Below are 25,491 nucleotides of genomic sequence, written 5' to 3' on the forward strand. Positions count from 1 at the left end.
TGGAACACCCTCATCAATTGTCCACAGAAACGTTTCTAAACATCTTTGTTGGAACACCCCCATCAATCGTCCACAGAAACATTTCTAAACATCTAAATGTATGTTGGAACACCCCCATCAGTCGTCTACAGAAACATTTCTAAACATCTATGTTGGAATACCCCCATCAGTCGTCCACAGAAACGTTTCTATCTAAACATCTATGTTGGAACACCCTCATCAATCGTCCACAGAAACGTTTATAAACATCTATGTTGGAACAACCTCATCAATCGTCCACAGAAACGTTTCTAAACATCTATGTTTGAACACCCTCATCAATCGTCCACAGAAACGTTTCTAAACATCCATGTTGGAACACCCTCATCAATCGTCCACAGTCTAAACATCTATGTTGGAACGCCCTCATAATCGTCCACAGAAACGTTTCTAAACATCTATGTCGGAACACCCCCATCAGTCGTCCACAGAAACGTTTCTAAACATCTATGTCGGAACACACCCATCAGTCGTCCACAGAAACGTTTCTAAACATCTATGTTGGAACACCGCAATCAATCGTCCACAGAAACGTTTTTTAAACATCTATGTTGGAACGCATCATCAATCGTCCACAGAAACGTTTCTAAACATCTGTGTTGGAACACCCTCATCAATCGTCCACAGAAACGTTTCTAAACATCTATGTTGGAACACCCTCATCAATCGTCCACAGAAACGTTTCTAAACATCTATGTTGGAACACCCCCATCAGTCATCCACAGAAACGTTTCTAAACATCTGTGTTGGAACACCCCCATCAGCCATCCACAGAAACATTTCTAAACATCTATGTTGGAACACCCCCATCAGTCATCCACAGAAATATTTCTAAACATCTGTGTTGGAACACCCTCATCAGTCATCCACAGATCTATGTTGGAACACCCTCATCAGTCATCCACAGAAACGCTACGGCTGCTCCTTCCGGCCAGCATTACCCGCTTTATGTGCATCTATATTTCCTCGTAGTCATGTCTCGGCGTTTAACACACTTTTTCACGGTATACGTATGCAACTACCGTTTTGAAGGCTATTGATGATTGATGAAAAACTCACCGCAATATTACATTTTCGATCACACAATGACACAGCGGATATACTTTCAACTCAGTTTTTTGTTGTTACATTTGTTAATTTGAATCTTTTAAGTTCCTTTACGTGACTTTTTCAATTCATATTGGGCCCCGACATTACGCAAGTGATAAACAATTCTTTTCTGCAGCTCATTTTTTCCTTATTTTATTTGCAGATGAACTACCTTTCATGTTGTATTTCTTTGTTTTGGTTGTTTTTTTTTTTACTTTTCTTCTTTCTTTTCTTTTCATTTTAGAGCATTACGTATAATTATGTGATAGTTACAGCATTATGTCAAGCGCTCAGTTGTCTCTTCATTATCTTTATTTCATTTTAGCTGATTCGATAACATGGCCTGGGCCTCGTATTCATCAACGGTTAAAGTTTGAATCTTAGACTTACTATCCGCTAGTATTCTATTTACCATATCATTGTTAATGGCAAATTCACACGTGTAAGATTTGACTGAACTGCTTGTAGCTTTTATGCAAAGATGTGCTAATTAAACACTGACATATTATCGTGTTAAAGTCTAAGACGAATATGTACCAATTGTTCATCGTACCATCCCAATAATCTCTTACAAAAGATCTTTCGACTGCTTTGCTGTAACTTTGATGTCTCGACTGCTTTGCTGTAACTTTGATGTCTCGATTGCTTTGCTGTAACTTTGATGTCTCGACTGCTTTGCTGTAACTTTGATGTCTCGACTGCTTTGCTGTAACTTGGATGTCTCGACTGCTTTGCTGTAACTTTGATGTTTCGATCTTTCGACTGCTTTGCTGTAACTTGGATCTTTCGATCTTTCGACTGCTTTGCTGTAACTTGGATCTTTCGGTTGCTTTGCTGTAACTTGGATGTCTCGACTGCTTTGCTGTAACTTGGATGTTTCGACTGCTTGGATGTCTCGACTGCTTTGCTATAACTCGACTGTTTTGCTGTAACTTGAATGTTTTGACTGCTTTGCTGTAACTTGGATGTTTCGACTGCTTGGATGTCTCGACTGCTTTGCTGTAACTTGGATGTCTCGACTGCTTTGCTATAACTCGACTGCTTTGCTGTAACTTGAATGTTTTGACTGCTTTGCTGTAACTTGGATGTTTCGACTGCTTGGATGTTTCGACTGCTTTGCTGTAACTTGAATGTTTTGACTGCTTTGCTGTAACTTGGATGTTTCGACTGATTTGCTGTAACGTCGTCAAAGTTTCCATGGCTGAATTTCTCGTCATGCCTCCTAGATTGCAAGTCTACAGTCTCCATAATCACATGACTGTATTTTCATTAAGCTTTCCGAGACGGTATTGTCAACGAACTTTCTATGACCGTATTTTTGTAAAACTTTCTGTGGCCGTTTTGTCGTCTGACATACATTGACATCAAACATTCCATAACTGCATTGACGTTAAACTTTGGATAAATACATTATCGTCAAATTTTCCATAACTACATTGTCATAAAAAATTCCATACCTGCATTATTGTCAAATACCGTGATACTTTACTACGTATACATTGTCGTCAAATTTTCCATGGATGACTGCAATGTTGTCAAGCTTTCCATGGATACCTTATAGACGAGCTTTCCGTGACTATGAAAGTACTACTGAACTTAGAACATTGGAGTCTGTGATTCATGTTAGGAAGACACCAGTAACTTTGGAGGGATATAGTACTGGTACGAGAACCGCCTAACAATTCCTATATAAACGCGAAAAACATGCATGCTTGACGTGTGTAAGGTATTTAGTGGCGGCATATTTCCTTTTTATCTCAGTTCTCCCACACTTGAAATAATTGGAACGCGATACATTGAAACATTGGATACACCTAGTTTTGGCTCTTATATCCTGAATTTTGCGCGAGAGGTACAATTATGTTATCTAATTTCCAGTAGTGAATAATGTCTATATACTTAAATCGCGTCATATGTTAAAATAAATATTTTAGATACCCATGTGTTGTATTTTATAAGCTTACTGGTTAATTAAGTTACAAATTTATATTTACACAAAGTTAATTAGTCATTAATATTCATTGGGTTGAATTTTTATGTTTTCAAACTGTTCAACCTTCTTATTTTATCATATCTAAAGGTTAAAGTTTGTATCCCACTTTTTGTTTCATCATTTCAGTAAATAACTAATGTGACCCATAGAATACCCGCCCGGGAGCGCTGTAGTTATACATTAAATGATTTCCAATCAGGCGGTCACAGGTTCGATACCTGTGCGAGGCACTGTTCGCCTTGATGATTTGACGCGCTCTTTGTCTCTTACTGTGAAGTAACGTGCAAGGAACATATTAATGCTAATAAGGGTATCCAGGTACACTAGGAATTACTTCAAATATGTCGATTTTTTCTGTTCGACAAGGGGAACACTTGTCTTTTTAGCTCGTCTGATTTTTGAAAAAAAATCTACGAGGTATTGTCGTCACTTGATCGTCGGTGTCGGTGTCGGCATCTGCGTTGGTTCTCAAAAACTAAAGAGCTGCAGCTTTGAAACTTTGCACACTTGTTTATTATCATTAGTTGACTATGTAGGCCGAGAACCGTAACTCTGGTATGCATTTTGTCAAAATTATGACCCTTTTTTTACTAAAAAAATTTGCGTTTCTTGGTTAAAATTTTTGTGTAGCTCCACCTTTTCTCAAAACCTATAAGAGGTACAGCTTTGAAACTTTGCACACGTATGTATCATCATTAGGCGACTGTGTAGGTCAGGAGCGATAACTCTGATGTGCATTTTGATAGAATTATGGCCCTTTTTGTACTTAGAAAAATAGAGTTTCTTGGTTAAAATTTTTGATTAGGTCCATCTTTTCTCAAAAGCTGTTAGAGGTACAGTTTTGAAATTTTTCATTATTAGTTGACAATATGAGCCAAGAACCATAACTCTGATCTGCAATTTGTCAAAATTATGCCCCTTTTTTGTACTTGGAAAATCTGAACTATAACTATTTTCTTACATATCGTCCAGCACTTGCATACCTAGGCGGTGCTCCTGGTCTTCGACGTATGCTGTTTCACGAAATATTCCCTGCTAGTTTAAAATGAAATGCTTTTCTTATAAAAGGCTAAATATGAAATTATACATTTATTAAAATGCATATAAGATGATTACTTTTACGTATATTCTATACAAGTATATACTATGATGTAATACTTGTTTACACGAGTGACAGATGATCGATCATGGTACGGTTTACGCATACATGTGTAACATCATTGTCGAAGTGTAACCACTCATTCACAAATGTAGGTTGACCAGGTTTAGTATATTCAGAAACGTTATGGCCATAGTTTACCTGAAAATGTATAATATGTATCATAAATTTGTAACGAAAAAAAATGAACTGAAAAACGATTTAAATAAATATAATATACCCATAACGACATAGCATAAAGGAAGCAGCTAATCTTTCGAGCTTCATTGTTTGCAAATAGAACAGGGCAATATTCTTTCACTATTTATGTAGCTCAGTAGGTAGAGCGTCGGTCTACGGATCGTTGGGTCGCCAGTTCGATCCTCGGGCGGGGCGTATGTTCTCCGTGACTATTTGATAAACGACATTGTGTCTGCAATCATTAGTCCTCCACCTCTGATAATTCATATGGGGAAGTTGGCAGTTACTTGCGGAGAACAGGTTTGTACTGGTACAGAATCCAGGAACACTGGTTAGGTTAACTGCCCGCCGTTACATGACTTAAATACTGTTGAAAAACGGCGTTAAACCCAACACAAACAAACAAACAAACTATTTATATAAAGGTTATATTTTACTTTTATTTTTGTATGACTGATTATTGTGACGTTTGAACTTTAGCTCATACTGATCGCTAACACAATGTATGCATTCTGTAAACTTTTGATTAAGATTAATTCATTTAACCAAAGTTTGACTGGGTTAGTGCCCATAACTTTCGGGACACTTAGAACTGCATTGTTGTAAATTTTGACCTTACATATTTGTTTGTTAGTTTTATCACAGTATTACTAAATGTTGTGAATGAGTCACTGTCCGTCCGTCCGTCTGTGAACAAAGTGAATATACTCATAAAAATATCGTAATACAGTTCAAATCAAAGGTCAAGGACGGTAGTAGTCAAGTTTCATGGTATTATTTCGAAACATGACATATTCTTGCCCCTTTTCCCTATCACAGTCACTGAAATGTGTTTTTTTTAAGAAATTGGCAAAACATTCATCATTTGAACAGCAAAATGTCTGAATGTTTAGCAGTTTGCCTATCAAAGGAAGTTTTATATTAACTTCAGGTTCGTTCATACACACTTAAAGTGACATTATGCGCATCTAATCGCACACAGTGTGTTTTTGGTGAATGTTTTATAAAAGCAATTTTCGGTTGCTGTGCATTTAAATGTGTTAAATTAACGACAATGCCGCATAAGTATTTAAAGTTGATTCTTTAGAAATAAAGAAATCGGACTAATAAAATAATAGTTCTTTTCTTCAGTCTTCGGCGTAGTGATCTCCCTTACATGTAGGTAGAGATTTCTGAAGTTGAAGGGAAGCAACTCCTACGCGCAGTTTGACTTTTCTTAAAAAGACTGCCCCAGTCAAAATAAGAAAAGTCATATTTGGAAAGTTATTATTTCGTACTGGCAACAGGAAGAGTTTCGTATAGTGGTTTGAAAGCTACAATTTCCCCCACCCTTTTTACACAGACATCTATTTCAGCTGGATTTTTGCTTGAGAAATGCGTATAATTCCACTTTAAGCTTGCACTGGATCTGCCATTTCTGTTATAAACTGAACTCACGCTGCCGAGTTGAAATACTGTTGAATAGTACTTGTCGATGACAAACAGTAGCATTATACTTGACTAAACTCATTAACTGTGAACGCCTTTATATATCATGTATGCACGATCGATCAACAAAAATCCGGAATATTAATGAAATAGAATTGCCTAAGGACACTTGTATAGTAGATACAAAAAGATCTACATCGTTTTGTAGTGTTTATCTACTGAATTAATGTCTAATTATTGGAATACCGAATTTGTTTTTGCATACCGTGACTGTGCATACGTGCTTCATGTGGTTTCCTTGTATTATTTTCATCATCCGTTATCTGACGTCACGTCAGTTAAGTAAAAGAACATCCCTGGTTTTTTGAATTCGATATATCCAGTTTCGACATATACTAGTGATTTAGAACAAGATTATCCCCCCCTTAGGAAATGCTTCAGATCAGGCTCCTAGTGAGTCCCGGAAATTACTGTTACTCAAACTGCATTAAGAGACCACGAAAGGGAATCTCTTAACACAATGGTCTCTTTATACAACATAGATAGTTCTTTATCAATATAAATAGAAACTGAAAAAGTGATCTTTTAATGCAAATTGTCTTGTAATAGACGAGGTCTCTAAAGCAAGTGTGACAGTAATTTCAAAAATAAATATGCCAAAAACAGAGTCTATATAAGAGAGTTAGTACGCAAAATAACTGAGCTGACAGAGATAATATCTTAACTTATCCCGATATCATCCGTAATTACAGGATACAATTATTTGGTTGAAAGATTTATTTAAATATGGGCTTATCTGGGTATGGGGACACTTTATCTGGCAACTAAATGTACTTAAAACCCAGGCATTGTCATGAGGTTGACGAACGACTATCACAATAATATTAACAGCGCATTATTACAAAATCTTCGTAATATGTTTATATAATGTACTTACATTGACCTTAATTCCTGTGGTTTATCAAAGATATAAACGACTAACATTAAAATAAGTTCACGATTCATTATTTTGAAAAAAATAATTTAATACTGCATCTCATCGCAGTCGAAGTTTAGATATTCTCGACAAAGGGTGTCTTGATAAATGTATTTCAAGATTAAATTACCGCCTTGATAGCCTAGTGGAAAAGAGTCTGATTCGAGTGCGGGAGGTCGTGGGTTCGCTGCCTGGCCGCGTCATACCAAAGACGTGAAAAATTGTAATGGTAGCTTCCTCGCTTGGCGCTCAGCATTAAGAGGATAGTATTAGGACTGGTCAGCCCGATGTCAGTATGTGACTGGATGGGGTAATATTCACGTGTCTATGTCGTGATAGTTCAGTGTGGCAGCACAATAAAGCTGGGCATTGTGCTCACTGCTACAAGTGGACACCGTCGTTTACTAGTTTATGACTAAAAAGTTGAAAATGACGCCAATCCCGAACGCCTAAAATTATCAAAAGAAGATCAGGTATCCGCTTCCCTTCCTTTTTGGGAACCATATTTTTGCTTTGTCACAGTGTTACATTACGGTAAGGCAGACTGCAGAATCCAGTACCAGAAATTATTGAGCAATGTTCGTTTATATTCCTTTCATATTCGCATTTTGTTTTGTAGTTTTATACGGACAACAAAAGGGAATTTGATGACACTCGGTATAAAGATAGTTTACCAATTTATTTCTACTTTTACCTGACAGAGAATGTATTTATAGACATTCACTATTTATAGGTTATTAGCTTTGTATCGGGGAAATATGCACGAGTTCTTCATTGGAAATATTGCGCGACTTTAGGAGCGCAATATTCTTCCGCTGAAGAACGAGTGCATATTTCCCGATGCAAAGATAATAACCTTTTTATTACATACGCATCTACACGTATAAATATTATGTAGATATCATAAATATGTTCAATAGCCAGAATAGGATTGACAAAACTGAACTAAGTAGAAACAAATAGTGCAACAACACACACTGAATTACGTCACGCACCCGATATGAAATTCAGGCGTCAGTGTATGAAAAATATTGACGTTTCCGGTACAAGTGTAACTTAGCGGGGAATAGAATAGTGTATGTAATAATATACCTTACTTTTAAAGAACAAGCCAAGAAGTTGAAAGCGCCATGTTCACCCTTTATATCCCATATCCTTAAAGTGGAATTATACGCATTTCTCAAGCAAAAATCCAGCTGAAATAGATGTCTGTGTAAAAAGGGTGGGGGAAATTGTAGCTTTCAAACCACTATACGAAACTCTTCCTGTTGCCAGTACGAAATAATAACTTTCCAAATATGACTTTTCTTATTTTGACTGGGGCAGTCTTTTTAAGAAAAGTCAAACTGCGCGTAGGAGTTGCTTCCCTTCAACTTCAGAAATCTCTACCTACATGTAAGGGAGATCACTACGCAGAAGACTGAAGAAAAGAACTATTATTTTATTAGTCCGATTTCTTTATTTCTAAAGAATCAACTTTAAATACTTATGCGGCATTGTCGTTAATTTAACACATTTAAATGCACAGCAACCGAAAATTGCTTTTATAAAACATTCACCAAAAACACACTGTGTGCGATTAGATGCGCATAATGTCACTTTAATTTATATCAATTACTTTTTGAGCAAGGCGTGTCACAAGGTGAAAATGTGCATTTTTGACTATTTCGAGGGCTATAACTCTAGAAATAGGGGGCGGACCCAGATAAAAAATAGGAGGTGAGCAAGTTCATATCATGATTAAGACTCACACAAGGTTTCATGAATCTATATCAAACACTTTTGAGCTAGGCGTGTCACAATGTGAAAATGTGCATTTTTGACTATTTCAGGGGCCATAACTCTAAAAATAGGGGGCGGAGCCAGACCAAAAATAGGAGGTGCGCAAGTTCATACCATAATAAAGACTCATGCAAGGTTTCATCAATTTATATCAAATACTTTTTGAGCTAGGCGTGTCACGAACTTCGGACGGACGCACTGACAAGACCAAATCTATATGCCCCCACCACTCATTGTGTGGGGGGCACAAAAAGGGGCATAATTCTGTCAAAATTCAAATAAGAGTTATGGGAATTGTTTCTCCTGGTGTAGACTGTGATGGTTATTAAGTATTTTAAGTTTCAAGTCAAAAGCTTTGATAGTAACAGAGATATTTGACTTTATCGAAATCTTTGACCAAAAATACTAAGTTAAAAAGGGGCATAATTCTGTCAAAATTCAAACCAGAGTTATGGGAATTGTGTCTCCTGGTGAAGACTTTGATTGTTAACAACTATTTTGAGTTTCAAGTAAAAAGCTTTAATAGTAACAGAGATATTTGACTTTTATCAAATTTTTAAAAAAAAATCTAAGTTAAAAAGGGGCATAATTCTGCCAAAATTCAAATCAGAGTTATGGGGATTGTTTCTCCTGGTGTAGACTTTGATGGTAAATAAGTATGTTAAGTTTCAAGTCAATAGCTTTCATAGTAACAGAGATATTTGACTTTATCAAAAACTTTAACCAAAATTTCTAAGTTAAAAAGGGGCATAATTCTGTCAAAATTCAAAGCAGTGTTATGGGGATTGTTTCTCCTGGTGTAGTAAATAACTATTTTAAGTTTCAAGTCAATAGCTTTGATAGTAACAGAGATATTTGACTTTACAAAAAACTTTAACCAACGGCGACGCCGATACCGACCGACGCCGACGCTGGGGCAATAGCTCTACTTTTTCTTCGAAAAGTTGAGCTAAAAATGACTCATTCCTGTAATTTATTTCTCGATGCAGCTTTAAAATAAGATATAATTAAGCTTTCAGAAACAGCCTAATATTAATGATTGAAACAATCTAAAAGCATCGAAAATTACGCTGTTTTGTATCTTTGCGTAATGGCGGACAAGTTTAAATATATTTTGGACACTAAACACCTCGCTGTAAAGAATAAATAAAAAAATTGACGTAAAAATATCTCTGTAAGAAAAAAATATCAAAATCAGTTGCATGAACATTGTGTTCGTTTACATGTGTTTCCATAGTTCATTTGTATATTAGCTGAATGATGGGGTCACCATAGACCTGAACCTTAACACTTACCCTGCTAAATTTCAGTAATGAACTTGTCCTTCTTTCAATTTGGACAGTACCGCGTATGTGCAGGCTGATCATGATCTGTACTGGTCGCAAAGGCTGAATCAATCGTGTCTAGCATGATAAGGGTTAAACCCCGACTAAATATTAAGTTTGGCAATATCACGTTCAGTATTATTCAAAATTTACAAAAATAATGAACTCCCCTATCTCCCGCTTTGCTTTAATTGGATTTAGCGCTTTAAATGAAAGTTAAGATATTGCAAAATTGAAAGATTAAATCCTTGTGGTTAAGGCATAATTTAAATCTATCTTATTATGGAAAGTTTAAATAAAAGGCAAAGCTTACTGAGTTGAACTGAACTTGTAAATAAAACAAAGAGGTTGTACTTAAATAAGAGAATTCACGGGATATAAATCAGACGTGACACATATTCTGATGATGATGATGATCATGATGGTGATAATGATGACGGCGACGATGATGACGATAACAGTAAATACAATTGTTAACAGACTTTGATTTGTACTGTATTCTTTATTATAGTTTCTCTTTTGACTAGATCTTCAAACGTTCAAACGTCACAATTATCAGTCATACAAAAATAAAAGTAAAACATAACCTTTACATAAATAGTGACAGAAATGTGCCCTGTTCTATTTGCAAACAATGAAGCTCGAAAGATCAGCTGCTTCCTTTGTGCTATGTCGTTATGGGTATATTTACATATTTATTTAAATTGTTTTCAGTACATATTTTTTCGTTACAAATTTATGATACATATATACATTTTCAGGTAAACTATGGCCATATCGGTTCTGAATATACTAAACACCCTCTAGTGCCCCTGTTCTCATTTTCCTTCAATAAAGAATGGCACTTTACACATTTCTCAGGCGAATGAACATGGCTAGCTTTTTCTTGTAATATTGAAAAAAAATATTTCGACCGTTTCATAACAAAATCTGCATTAATGACAAGAATAAAGCATTTTTAAAGGACATTCCAATTTACCATTACAATTCCAAGAGTTACGATGCCCTTAAATAAGCCACCGAACGCGTTAGTATATTACAGCGAGGGATTTTAAATTTCGGCCCATTTTGGTGCTGACAACTTTACATGATACTCATTCATGATATGGAAATCTTTCTTTCTGGTTTTCAAAGAAGGAACAAGCGGCTGCTATATCTATTTTCATTTGAAAACGGAAGAATCTTCAGTCAAATCAGTCAAGTTAACAGTCTTTACTTTTAAAGGATTCAGTGTCTTCTTTAGTCACATTTTTTTAAAGTGACATTATGCGCATCTAATCGCACACAGTGTGTTTTTGGTGAATGTTTTATAAAAGCAATTTTCGGTTGCTGTGCATTTAAATGTGTTAAATTAACGACAATGCCGCATAAGTATTTAAAGTTGATTCTTTAGAAATAAAGAAATCGGACTAATAAAATAATAGTTCTTTTCTTCAGTCTTCTGCGTAGTGATCTCCCTTACATGTAGGTAGAGATTTCTGAAGTTGAAGGGAAGCAACTCCTACGCGCAGTTTGACTTTTCTTAAAAAGACTGCCCCAGTCAAAATAAGAAAAGTCATATTTGGAAAGTTATTATTTCGTACTGGCAACAGGAAGAGTTTCGTATAGTGGTTTGAAAGCTACAATTTCCCCCACCCTTTTTACACAGACATCTATTTCAGCTGGATTTTTGCTTGAGAAATGCGTATAATTCCACTTTAATGAAACCTTGCATGAATCTTTATCATGATATGAACTTGCACACCTCCTATATTTCATCTGGGTCCGCCCCCTATTTCCAGAGTTATGGCCCCCGAAATAGTAAAAAAATGCACATTTTCACCTAATTACGTGCTTCACCCAAAAAGTATTTAATGTTAATTCATGAAACCTTGCTTGAGTCTTTATCATAATGTGGCCTTGCACACTTGGCATTCTTCTTGAGAATTTTAGCATTTATTACATAGTTATAGTCCTTGAAATAGCCAAAATAGTGGATTTTTTGTTTGTGATGCTCATAGCTCAAACAGTATATGGTATAGAATAATTAATCCATTTCATAATTTTTTATTTTGAGGCTATACCCCATCAAGACTGCAAGCATTTGAATGATTTCCCCTTATTTGTGACAAATGTACCAGTGTGGGGCACACCCTGTGTGCTACAGACACATTCTAGTTATTTATTTTTTGTTAAAAGTCAAATATTTCTGTTACTATTAAAGCTTTTGTTGAAACTCTAAATAGTTATTTACTATCAAAGTCTGCACCAGGAGACACAATTCCCATAACTCTGTTTATAATTTTGACAAAGTTATGTCCCTTTTTAACTTGGATTTTTTTTACTGGCAAAGCTCTAATTCAGAGTCAAGCACTGAGAAAAGTCGAGCGCGCTGTCTTACGGACAGCTCTTGTTAAACACTGAATCGCTATATAACTGTGAAGACTTTCAAACAGTTCGTTTGCAGAAATATTTCGGCCAATTGTGAATTCAATATCCAGTGAAATCATCAAATTAAAACTTAATTTTAGCCAGAAGAAGGCGTATTTAGCTGGATTTATAGGACGATTCTAGAATATTAAATAAGATTACTCAGTTTTATTGAAAAATAACTTACCTTTATGTGTGACATACGTGTTTAGTTTTTGTACAGAGATTTGCATGCAGAAAAGATATGATGAAAAGTCTTTCGGAACGGTTTAAGCTTTTTGGAAGTACTCGAGTACAAATGAATATCTAATTAACAAAGTGTATAAATGTCATAAAAATATACTAAAACGTTTTCATTTCAAAGAACACTTTAAGTTTATACTGTCTTAAATATAGCAGTCTGTCGCACATCTTATGTCCATTTATGAAATTGTAACAAAATTAACACTTATTATTATTCGCTGCTGCCCAGCGACAGGACGTTACCACAATTGTACTCAAGTTTTACAGATGATATCTAAGGGCCCTCTTCCTAAAGTCCGAAATTACGTTAGACCAATATTAAACTGATAGACCACTTACTTTTAAGCATTGTATGGCGGCTAATTTGTGCCATTTCGCCTTCTCGCCCACGGCTCCACCAAGCGCCACCATACTAGCTTCCCTACCTTTGCCTTTTTATGTAGAGAGGATTGTTATAAGGACAATTATCCAAGAATTGTGTTGTAATTTTATGTGCGGTTACGAATTTGTTTCAGGGTAGCCTTCTACCTTGTTACATGATTCGCCGTCATAAAACCAAGTCCTAGAAGATATCGTAATTATCTCTGACTCTGGTCAGATCAGATAAAGCGCACTGGGAGTTGTGGTTTCGAATAATTACAGAGAAATAATTGAACTTTATCATGGAATATTTCAAATACCGGTATTCCAGGTTTGCGAATAAAAAAATAATAACAATAACATGAAAAGAAAACATATTTTGTTGTACAATTTTCAATATTCATCTTATTTCCTTTGTAAAGAATCTCCAATCACAGTGTGTACATACCACGTGGTTTGTGACGTCATTTTCGGGTATTACGGCAAGAAAATTTATAAACAAATCCGTCGATTCAGAACTTTAAAAACATTTCATTTTTTCACCGATTTGAATAATTCTTTTACGAGGCTCAAGCCAAGATTGTGGGCTATAAACACAAGGCAATGTTTTTCTGAAATTCTAAACAGTTTTTGCAAAGGTCCGTTCCAACCCTGAAATTCGGCAAATTCTTGGAGGATAATACGGCAAGAAAAACCCGTGTTTTACTAAATAATGCAGGATTGCTTTCCTTTACATTGCTGTGTCTTTCACCGCTGTTTATTTCAGTTCCAAGAAGGCCAGCGAACCACTTGACTTGAAATAAAATGGTAGGTTTCTCTATGAAAAATCTGTCTTCCGAAAATGCTAATACGGCAAGAATGATACGACGGCAAGCAGATTCATGAATACACCTATTGTTCCTTTACGAACAGTTCCGCGGATTATTGAGTTTGAGACTCGTTTCCTCATGTATAATACCTGTTTGCAGATTTCTTTAGCTTTTAAGATTAATTTCGGTATGATGTGATATGAAAGAACGGCTTTCTTTCAATGCTTCTTACAGATCGTTTAGTTGATCTATTAGAATTTTTCTGTTTCATTACATGTTATCTAATAACTAAGAGCTTTCAAGAGTAATTTCTTAATATCTACTTTATTTATAGTCTCAAAAGGTATCTTAAAGGCCTAGATTCACTACTATATAAGTGTCCCCCCCCCCCGCAATCCAATATACAACTCCCATCTTATCTGCTGCTTATCAGCGATTATGTAATAGCAACTGATTACAGGGCAATTAGCACAGCAGGGACCCCAACTAGACCATGAAGATGTGTGCAGTGGAGTTGAAAGAAATTAATTTTTCTTCTGTAAATGTGGAATGATAATAATAATAATTATTATTTTGATATAATGTAGAAGATAATAACTATTACTTTAATGTTGTAATAATGATAATAATAATAATAATAATAATAGAAATAATCATAATCATAATTACATGTATCATTATTCTCTCATTATTATCATTGGTATATTATTATTATTATTATTATCATTAGTATATTATTATTATTATTACTATTATATTACTTAAAGGATGATAAAAGATACAGTAATAATATTGAAAACAATAATGATAATAAAACACAGGTATAGTGAAAACTTCCTGTCAGCGAGTTTTTTGTGCTGACAAACAATATTTTTCGATTTGGAAATTGATTTTCATGTATTCATGTAATCAACATTATTTGAATATAAAATTATTGTGTTCTATCTATATTCAATTTTCATTTTCAGTATGTTGTCAAAAGGGACTTTTTTCATTCTTTGCTTTGTAACTTTGAAATTCACATTCTGTTTTCAATTTAGACAAATGTTATTTATAGTATTCTGCAAGCTTTAGATGAGTGAAAGTCACATTTTTCAGAAATATCACAATTCTCCAGACAGAATTTGAAAAAATAAAAATTTGCATGTTTCTTTCAGTAAGTTTCTCATTATTTCATTATTGTGAAAATAAGTTTCTGATTATTTTATTATTGTGTTTGATCAACAAATTTTTTTTTTTTACATAGAAATGCCAAAAAACTAGTATAACTTTAAAAATTACCAATTATTCATTAATTTAAAATAAATTACATCGTTTCCCCTTCTCACTAATAGATACACTTGTAAGGTAGACTGACTCTCCAATAAACAATAACCCTTGTTTATTGGAGCCATACTGTGATGGTCATTAGCCCCCAACTGTGCTGGTGAAGACAAAAATCCCTTGGCCCACTGCCAAGATCTAGGCCTTTAAAGATGAGTCCTTATTTATCTATACTGTTGCATCCTTGAATGCTAACAACCATCTTAAAATATTCAAACTGCCAAAATGTATACAAAAAGTGTTTAAAATTGAAAATACATCCTACATGTTCACATTATGTGTATACTTATAAAGCATTAGTGAAAGTTGGGTCTCTGAACAATGTCTATCAATAATAGTAATTGATAATGTATCGAAACTTTATATAGGATTAAGTCATTGAGATTTCGTGATTATTGTGGTAGATCTACTAAACTTTGATAAAAAAAAGCTTGATGTTAGCAAAGACAAATACTCGGATGACATATTTTAATTTCTTCAGAGTAATGACGAGAAAAGAGACTAAACTTAAACTTGAGAAACGATCTAAGACGTCAGTGTTCAGACACAGAATCCAACAAGCGAGTTCAAATGTGAAGTTTGTTACATCGTGGATACGTTCAGAACATAAAATGTTCAATCAAGTTACTTATTAACATAAAATTAACACATTTAATTATAGTACGTGATTGTGCAGACAGTAACAAATTTCAGGGGTGTGAAAATCCCAATATTTTTCACTTGTCCACGGACAAATGAGACTTAAAAATCTACTTGTCCGCAGTCAAAACTTACTTGTCCAGATTTTCAACATTTTAGCATGCAAATTATTCTTTATTTTGGACAATAATCTACAAGTAGTAACAAAAGCGAACATAACAAAGTGTGATACTGTAGCTGTTTCAAAAAATAAGCTTTCGACACTTTAGCTTGTGTTCGTCCGCGAGGCCGTCGAACATTCAACAGAAATACCTAAAGACTGCTCATCTTGCCATGTGAACCCATGTGAGAAAGCATGACACTTTCTGACTGTTAAAAAAACAAACTTGAAACTTCCTGACTCGTACTAGCGAGCTCTTTGTGCTTGTACTATTTACTTCAATTTTTGTTGGCAGAAGAACTTGTAACCGTTGAACAAATTTGTCCAAAACATTGTGATAATTGCTTACGTTTCCGGTTTCTATTCGACAAGTTACCGTGTGCAAAAATCGCACGAGATCATGACAGGGAACCAATCAGAACACAGAGAAAGAGCTGCTAAATTTAGACACAGTATGGTTTTCCCAAAACTGGAGAAATCGAGAGGCCCTTGGCGGGTGAAACATCCGTTTCTTACGTCAAATTCTTTTATAAACTCCATAAACTTGAAGTACTGTTCAGCGTTCCTAAATTATTCTTTCCTTTTTTCATTTCAAACCAGAAAATTTGTGCTTGTCCGCGGACAAACGGAATGCGAAAACTCACTTGTCCGCAGTCAAAAAGTCCCGAGTCGGACAAGTCGGACATAGGAATTCCACACCCCTGAATTTTAGAAATTTGTTAAACGTTTTGAAATCATCGGAGAAACATAACAGTGAAATAAGTAAAATTGGAAATATTCATTTTTATCAGACCCAACAAAGCAATGGCAATACAACAAATGCAAAATCAATAAAAGGGTCACCAAGCTAGCTTTGTAGTTTCCATATACGCAAGGACATATTATGTACATTGAAACTTAGTAATCAACGTTCATAAATGAAGACTGTGCAGCATCTTTATGTGATAAATTTGTATTTCAAAATTATCTTTTACTCAAAACAAAAATTTTACTGACGATTTGCAAACTAGCACATGTATATGATATAAAGTTATTGTAAGAGCAAAGCATTTCCATCTCAACTTTGCATTTGTCGTATCGTCCATTAATCACATTTTAATCAATGTAAACTATATATAAATACCAAAAACATACATGTGTATGCAATACTTCTTGTATGTCATATTAGAATGTAAAATGCAGATTCACCTTTAAAAAATATAGACAATATACAAAACTTAATGTGTTAAAATATTTTCTCAAATATTTGGACACTTTCAACGCGTAAACCAACGACTAGAACAATATAATAAATTCGAGTTTGAGTAAAACTTTTTTGTATCTCATAAAGACCACACCAACGTGAGAGAAAGAATTATTGCATGACCTTTGAATAAAGCGTTAGTGATTAGCCAAAGAGCACACTTAAGTGTGATATTGATCTGCTGCTGAGGCATACCTATCTGTTGGTGAATAAAACATATAGTTATCACAGACGGAAACAAGGGTCGGTGTAACATCTTCCAAATACAGGTCATGTAATGGAACAGTTGTCTACTACTAAATTATGACCCTAGTTATGGTAAAGACCGCAGAATCATTATTGAATCTAACTTGGGCTTATCATAAAACTTAAAAATCATATATCCAGTCATATATTGATGAAACCAGAAAGTGCTAAAACTTTATGCCCTAAAAAGGGGGCATAAAAGTAAAAGTATGAAAAGAAAAGAAGGTTTATCCTATTCGATAAACGTAACATTATAAATTTGAGTTTTATCAAAACTGTACAGTATTACATGCATTCTTCAGACCCCTATACGTATGTTGTCATAGTATCAAATTATTTTGGCAAACGAAACAATATCTTTAATGAACAATATTACTATCGTTCAAAATATCGTTTTAGAATCATGGTCGTAAAATGGAATGTAAGACTATACCTATACAATCTTTTTACTTGCCAAACATTATTCGTAAAATGTATTTTCAAGTTGTGTTAAACCGGCAGACTTTAAAAAATAATCTCGAGACGGCTATGACAGTCCTTTATCGCTCACACAGTACAACTGCTTGAACAGCAAAGCCCACCCCATCCTTCCTATGGACTGAAAGTGCATGAAAAGGTAACAATAATTTTGAAAACAGACCACTGAATTATTCTTTCTAATAAATTTTAGGCATACGGAAAAATGTTTTGTCAACACTTCAAAAATGAAACAGTGCTTTACTGTTTATAAACGGTTCCGTCTAGTTTAACATATCATGCACTAAGTAGGTAGACCCTATTTAGTATTTACTTACCTGCTGACAGAAGTATTTAGTTTTAAAGAACCAAGTCTCAACTGCTGTTAGGGACAATATGTGTATTCATGAATCTGCTTGCCGTCATATCATTCTTGCCGTATTAGCATTTTCCGAAGACATATGTTTTCACAGAGAAACCTACCATTTTATTTCCAGTAAAGTGATTCGCTGGCCTTCTTGGGACCGAAATAAACAGCGGTGAAAGACACAGCAATGTAAAGGAAAGCAATCCTGCATTATTTTGTAAAACACGGGTTTTTCTTGCCGTATTACCCTCCAAGAAATAGCCGAATTTCAGGGTTGGAACGGACCTTTGCAAAAACTACTTAGAATTTCAGAAAAACATTGCTTGTGTTTATAGCCCACAATCTTGGCTTGAGCCACATGTAATGAAACAGAAAAATTCTAATAGATCAACTAAACGATCTGTAAGAAGCATTGAAAGAAAGCCGTTCTTTCATATCACATCATACCGAAATTAATCTTAAAAGCTAAAGAAATCTGCAAACAGGTATTATACATGAGGAAACGAGTCTCAAACTCAATAATCCGCGGAACTGTTCGTAAAGGAAGAAGAGGTGTATTCATGAATCTGCTTGCCGTCGTATCATTCTTGCCGTATTAGCATTTTCGGAAGACAGATTTTTCATAGAGAAACCTACCATTTTATTTCAAGTCAAGTGGTTCGCTGGCCTTCTTGGAACTGAAATAAACAGCGGTGAAAGACACAGCAATGTAAAGGAAAGCAATCCTGCATTATTTAGTAAAACACGGGTTTTTCTTGCCGTATTATCCTCCAAGAATTTGCCGAATTTCAGGGTTGGAACGGACCTTTGCAAAAACTGCTTAGAATTTTAGAAAAACATTGCCTTGTGTTTATAGCCCACAATCTTGGCTTGAGCCTCGTAAAAGAATTATTCAAATCGGTGAAAAAATGAAATACTTACGGTGTTTTTAAGTTCTGAATCGACGGATTTGTTTATAAATTTTCTTGCCGTAATACCCAAAAATGACGTCACAAACCACGTGGTATGTACACACTGAATCAATTCGTGCGGCATGTGTTTTTATTGACGAAAACTACAACCCGCACTAAATTTGTTTTGGAGCAAAATTAATACATTAGCATCATGTCTCTGCTGCGCGCATAATACGCTCTACGGAAACATATCGCGTTGTCTTTATTTTTAGTTCACATGATGAAAGATTTGCTTTCGTGAGGACGCAAATTTTTCACCGGGGTCTTGCTCATGTGAACAACGTTAAAGGTATTGAATCACGCGAGTACCAACATACATATATGCCCCCCCCCCCCCCCCACCCTCCCTTCGAAGAAGGAGTGGTATATTGTTTTGCAGATGTCGGTCGGTCGGTCGGTCGTACGGTCGGTCGGTCTGTCGGGCGGTCGGTCGGTCGGTCGGTCGGTCTGTATGAAGACCAATCCATTTCAGGATGATAACTCAAGAACGCTTGGCCTAGGATCATGAAAGTTAATAGGAAGGTTGGTCATCACCTGCAGATGACCCCTATTGATGTTGAGATCTGTATGTCAAAGGCCAAGGTCACAGTGACCCTGAACAGTTGAACGGTTTCCTGATGATAAATAAAGAACGCTTGGGCCTAGGATCATGAAAGTTGATAGGGGAGTTGGTCATGACCAGCAGATGACCCCTATTGATTTTGAGGTCAGTGTGTCTTAGTTCAAGGTCACAGTGACCCAGAACAGTTAAACGGTTTCCGGATGATAACTCAAGATTGCTTGGGCCTAGGATCGTGAAAGTTGATAAGGAGGTTGGTCATGACTAGCAGATGACCCTATAGATTTTGAATTCAGTAGGTCAAAGTTCAAGGTCACAGTGACCAGGAACAGTAAAATTGTTTCTGGGCGATAACACAAGAACGCTTGGGCCTAGGATCAGGAAAATTAAAGTGACATTATGCGCATCTAATCGCACACAGTGTGTTTTTGGTGAATGTTTTATAAAAGCAATTTTCGGTTGCTGTGCATTTAAATGTGTTAAATTAACGACAATGCCGCATAAGTATTTAAAGTTGATTCTTTAGAAATAAAGAAATCGGACTAATAAAATTATAGTTCTTTTCTTCAGTCTTCTGCGTAGTGATCTCCCTTACATGTAGGTAGAGATTTCTGAAGTTGAAGGGAAGCAACTCCTACGCGCAGTTTGACTTTTCTTAAAAAGACTGCCCCAGTCAAAATAAGAAAAGTCAGATTTGGAAAGTTATTATTTCGTAATGGCAACAGGAAGAGTTTCGTATAGTGGTTTGAAAGCTACAATTTCCCCCACCCTTTTTACACAGACATCTATTTCAGCTGGATTTTTGCTTGAGAAATGCGTATAATTCCACTTTAATAGGGAGATTGATCATGACCAGCAGATGACTCCTATTGATTTTGAGGTCATTTGGTCAAAGTTCAAGGTCAGATTGGCCAGGAACAGTTAAACGGTTTCTGGACGATAACTTGAGAACGCTTGGGCCAAGGGTCATGAAAGATGACAGAGAGGTTCATCATGACCAGTAGATGACCTCTATTGATTTTAAGGTCAGTAGGTCAGAAGTGAAGGTTACAGTGACCGGGAACATTTAAACCGTTCCCAGACAATACCTTGAGAACGCTTGGGCCTAGGATCATGAAACTTGATAGGGAGGTTGATCATGACCTGTAGATGACACCTATAGATTTTGAGATCTGTAGGCTAAAGGTCAAGGTCACATTGACCCGGAACAGTTAAACACTTTCCGGACGATACCTTGAGAACGCTTGGGCCTAGAATCACTAAACTTAAAAGGAAGGTTGATCATGACCAGCAGATGACCTGTTGATTTTGAGGTCAGTAGGTCAAAGGTCAATGTCACATTGAACCAGAACATAAGAACTTTTGTTTACAGTGAGCAATTAATTTCTGTTCCTTGTGCAATTACTGAATGCATCAATGGGGGCATTTCGTGTTCGACGAGCTCTTGTTTCCTTCTGCAAGTCTACCTTCACATGTATGAATCATTAATTGATGACATTGATATCAGTATACTGCTTAATTAATGAAAATAATTTTAATTGATCCACCACTTGCGAATGTAGACTATTGCACGAACACAAATATTACACATGGTGTAAATATTTCGTCATGTGAACAGGGCATCCGTAAAATATGTGAATAAAATCACCAGATGTATGATAATCGGACAATCAGATACGCATATTTTATACTAAAAATGGGGGGAATTGGTGTGAACAAAAAACGTATGTTCTCATTAGCATGTAATGCCGTTTGATATAAATGGGAAAGAGGTGTGCATTAAATACAATACAACGAGGGACGTATAGTGTTTGAACTGACCGTCCGTTTGTCCGTCTGTCCGTCATACTTTTTTGGATAAACAACTCCTCCTTCAGTTTCCATCCAATTGTCCAGTGGTATATTTAAGACATACACCTACTTTGTTAGATTAAATTATCTCGAGCAGTCGGCATAATATGACGTGCGCTTGAGATAAAATGTTATAGTATTTGTTATAGTCTTATTTTTTTCAAAATTAGATTTTAATATTATTTTGTGTGATTTGAATGATCATACAGTTGACATAAGATCACTAAACTGGTGTCCGTAGGTAGACATTCCATTCGTCCGTCCGGAAGTCTTAGTCTGGATAACTTGTACAGTTTTGAATGGGTTTGGCGCAAACGTGCAGAAATATATAACCCTAAAGTAAAATTGATCATATTGTAAGAATTTTTTGAGCTATGGCCCTTCGAATATTACAGATTGGTGTATTGTGCATTACCAATAATCTTGTCCGGGTAATTCCGCTAACAGTTTTCAAGGGATTTGGCCTAAAATTGCATTTATCACTTATTTTATTGTTATTTTTTCAGCAATCAATATCCGGCTGGTCGGTGGGAAAGATCCTTCACAGGGACGTATAGAAATCCAGAGTGCCGACGGTAACGCCGGCGATAATCCATGGGGTACTATTTGCAATGACCAATACGAGGTAGATAATAAAGCAGCTACTGTGATATGCCGGCAACTTGGTTACCTCTGGGGGGTAAGTACAAATTTGATACCTCTTGAGAACGGTGTGAGTGGGTGTAAATACAGCATGACTTCCTTAGGGCGGTAACTATACACAATTTGGTTACATCTGAGAATTGGGTGGGGGTAGTACAACTTTGTCATCTCGGGGAGAATAAGTTACCTCGGGGAGTTTGGGTTAATTAAATACAACTACCTTGGGGAGTGTTTGTGTGTGTGTGGTGGGGGGGGGGGGGATAAGTATGACTTAGTTACCTTTGGGAGAGCGCGGCGGGGGTAAGTATGGCTTAGTTACCTTTGGAAGAGCGCGGTGGGGGTAAGTAGGACTTAGTTATCTTTGGGAGAGCGCGGTGGGGAGGTTAAGTTACTTGGAGAGCGCGGTGGTAAGTAGATAGTACCTTTGGGAGAGCGCGGTGGGGGTAAGTAGGACTTAGTTATCTTTGGGAGAGCGCGGTGGGGGTAAGTAGGACTTAGTTATCTTTGGGAGAGCGCGGCGGGGGTAAGTAGGACCTAGTTACCTTTGGGAGAGCGCGGTGGGAGTAAGTAGGACTTAGTTATCTCGCGGACAGTGCTACATCTTCACCTTGCATTAAACTGAGACTGCAGGACCGCGGCAGAAATGTTTCTTAAATGACTTCCGACCCAAATCCTCAAAATAGTTACTAACTCAGGCTAGAGCCATTATGATTTTCTTCTTTTATTACACATTTTGGAGGATAAATATGTTAATATACTGTTTGTATTACTTTGAATAAAGAACTAGTTTGTTCCATTTTGTAGGAAGGAACTGCAAATCGGGTGTTTTTATCCGGCGCCACTGACATGCCAATATTCCTTGACGAATTAGATTGTAACGGTTCGGAGACGTCCATTACTCAGTGCAGAAGTCGCGGCTGGGGCCGACATAACTGTTACCATCACGAGGATGTCGGCGCCATATGTCACAATACAACAGGTATTAAAATTTTATACATGTTTGCCTTTGTCTTATTCATGGCCAAAGTGACATTTTTCTAGAATATTAAAGGTGTACTCACAGCAACAGTTGCAATCAAACCTCTTTTTAAAAGCAAATAATGCAACCAGTCAACATGATAGCAGACTCGGTTTGATCAAGTATGTTTATGAGAGGTCATAAAATGTGAACACACTTCACGCCCCTAGCAACCGTTCAAGCGGAACTGAACATTGAATGGACTCTGTCTTGATAAAACTCTGATTCAAAAAGTGCAGGGCGCTTTTTTACGGCAGACACATTCACTGTATAACTGCTGTTTTGAAGGTTAATCGGATCGATAAGATGATTTCTTGTAGGCGTTTAATGCAACATAATAGCAGACTCGGTTTGAGTTAGATAATGAAGCGTGCAACACCTTTGTTACTAGTATTAATCACTTGTCAATAAAGGACACAATTTCCTTAAAATGTTTGAGCATATTTAATTTTTACCCCAAACTGTCTATTAGTAGCTTAGATAATACATTTTCCACAGTGTTTCACGTTTTCCAGCGCTTCAGTTTCGTTGTGAAAAAGGATATTATTTTTTGTTAATACAATATTCTCTGACATTGAGTCTGTACTTTTTCATATGTGCCCCCAAACGTTTCCAAATTTAGATAACAATCGACCGAGTTATAACCGTTTGATTTTATCCGCATTTTAGTTATGAACATAAAACATACGAATTTCTTGATAAATCGTAATCGTATTCGTCGTAGGTTTGAATATTTGATTGACATAGTAGAAAGTATTAATTAATATATTTTTATTCCACCCCCCTTCACCCCCCACGCCCGTCTTTGGCTTTCGGCTTTCACTTTTACATTTAATAAGCTTCATATGTTATCTGTTTATTTCCGTCATACCTTATGCTCAAATTAAACAAACTATAAATAAAATTGAATACAGTAAAAAAGAACCAGGCTAATTTGTAAAATACATTCCTATTGACAATGATTACATCATACTGTATAATGTGTTCCGTTAATTAGTATGCAAAGCATATTTCTCTTAAAAGTAAGAGCTAATCGACTTTTAAATTAAACCGCAATAAAAATGTCATAACATTTTCTCCAAAATATATTTTCAGTACATTCTTTCGCATGTTGATTTTACGACAACCGTTGTAATTAACACTGTCCGCCTGCACATGACTAATATTGATGTTCGGCGGGTTAACCAATCATTAAAGAGGGAAAAACAATATTTTACAGATAACATTGTGTTTTGCGTTCCGCCAGCACGTTTGACCAATTTATTTTGCCTATTCACGATTATTTTTTTATATGTCTGATCAGGTGTATAAGATTTAAGTTCAGCAAAATTATGTACCACTAAATCTTAAATGAAAGAAGAAGCGAACGGTATGAGTTAGGAGAGAACACGATGGTTGTACAAAAATGTTGTAAAGATGATAGATTAGAGTTAACTCCCTTGAAGCATTGAGCGCAGCAGACAAAGCCAGAGCTTGGTCAACCGCAGAAAGAAACTTTACAGAAATGATATAGTTGATAGATATTCTTTATTTCCTCCTATAAGAACAGCGTGCTGTTAAACGTGTTTGGGGCATGTCAACCTCGCACTTACCCTATGTACAACTAGTTAGACAAGACAGCAAGCTGTAACAAAATACCAGACGTATAAAGTAGCGTCAATCCGAGATATCTGTACACTGATGTACCCAATAACTTGCCCGAAGTCAGAGCGCCAAGAGCATAACTTTAAGGGGTTGGAACCCAAAGAATTGTTTGTTTTCTCCATAGTTCACTTAAAGACCTGCTCCAGTCCTACCTTTTAACCTTAAATTGTCACTGAAAAAGCATGAAAATCCTGACTATGAACTATGAAATAAAGTGTGGCGCGAGGCCGTTAACTGTTACCTATAGTAATCATAGGTTGCATACACACAGTAGAATTTGAATAGCCGCGGAGCAGGGCTTTAACTCTATAGATCTGTGTTAACGTGGTCGCGATTACCCGTTACCAAAATCACAAATGTTTTGAGCATTTTCCACACCCTCGTTACATACTCGCATTATATGATCCATAAACTTATATATTACAGAGAGAAATGATAAAAATGTGAAATCCGGCATTAATAGTATATAATTTATATTAGAATTTATTTTATGCTAACTAATGAAATAATGTATTCTATCAGTTAAATATTTTTATATCTCATCACTCACACTGTGAAAATATGAAATCTATATTTTCACACTGTGAGAGATAGCTCC

The 25,491-nt window shown here is 35.9% G+C and overlaps 1 protein-coding gene across 2 annotated transcripts in view; it reads left to right on the forward strand.

Moving 5' to 3' along the window:
• Positions 1-25,491, forward strand: part of LOC123565324 (deleted in malignant brain tumors 1 protein-like) — an 85,840-nt gene that overhangs the window by 6,397 nt on the left and 53,952 nt on the right. For both annotated transcript variants that reach the window (XM_053550052.1, XM_053550053.1), the window contains exons 2-3: positions 22,096-22,268; positions 23,036-23,210. In XM_053550052.1, coding sequence (XP_053406027.1) covers positions 22,096-22,268; positions 23,036-23,210 — 348 coding nt within the window. The remainder of the gene's footprint in view (positions 1-22,095; positions 22,269-23,035; positions 23,211-25,491) is intronic.

Source organism: Mercenaria mercenaria, chromosome 8, assembly GCF_021730395.1.
Source record: "Mercenaria mercenaria strain notata chromosome 8, MADL_Memer_1, whole genome shotgun sequence".
Taxonomy (NCBI): Eukaryota; Metazoa; Mollusca; class Bivalvia; order Venerida; family Veneridae; genus Mercenaria; species Mercenaria mercenaria.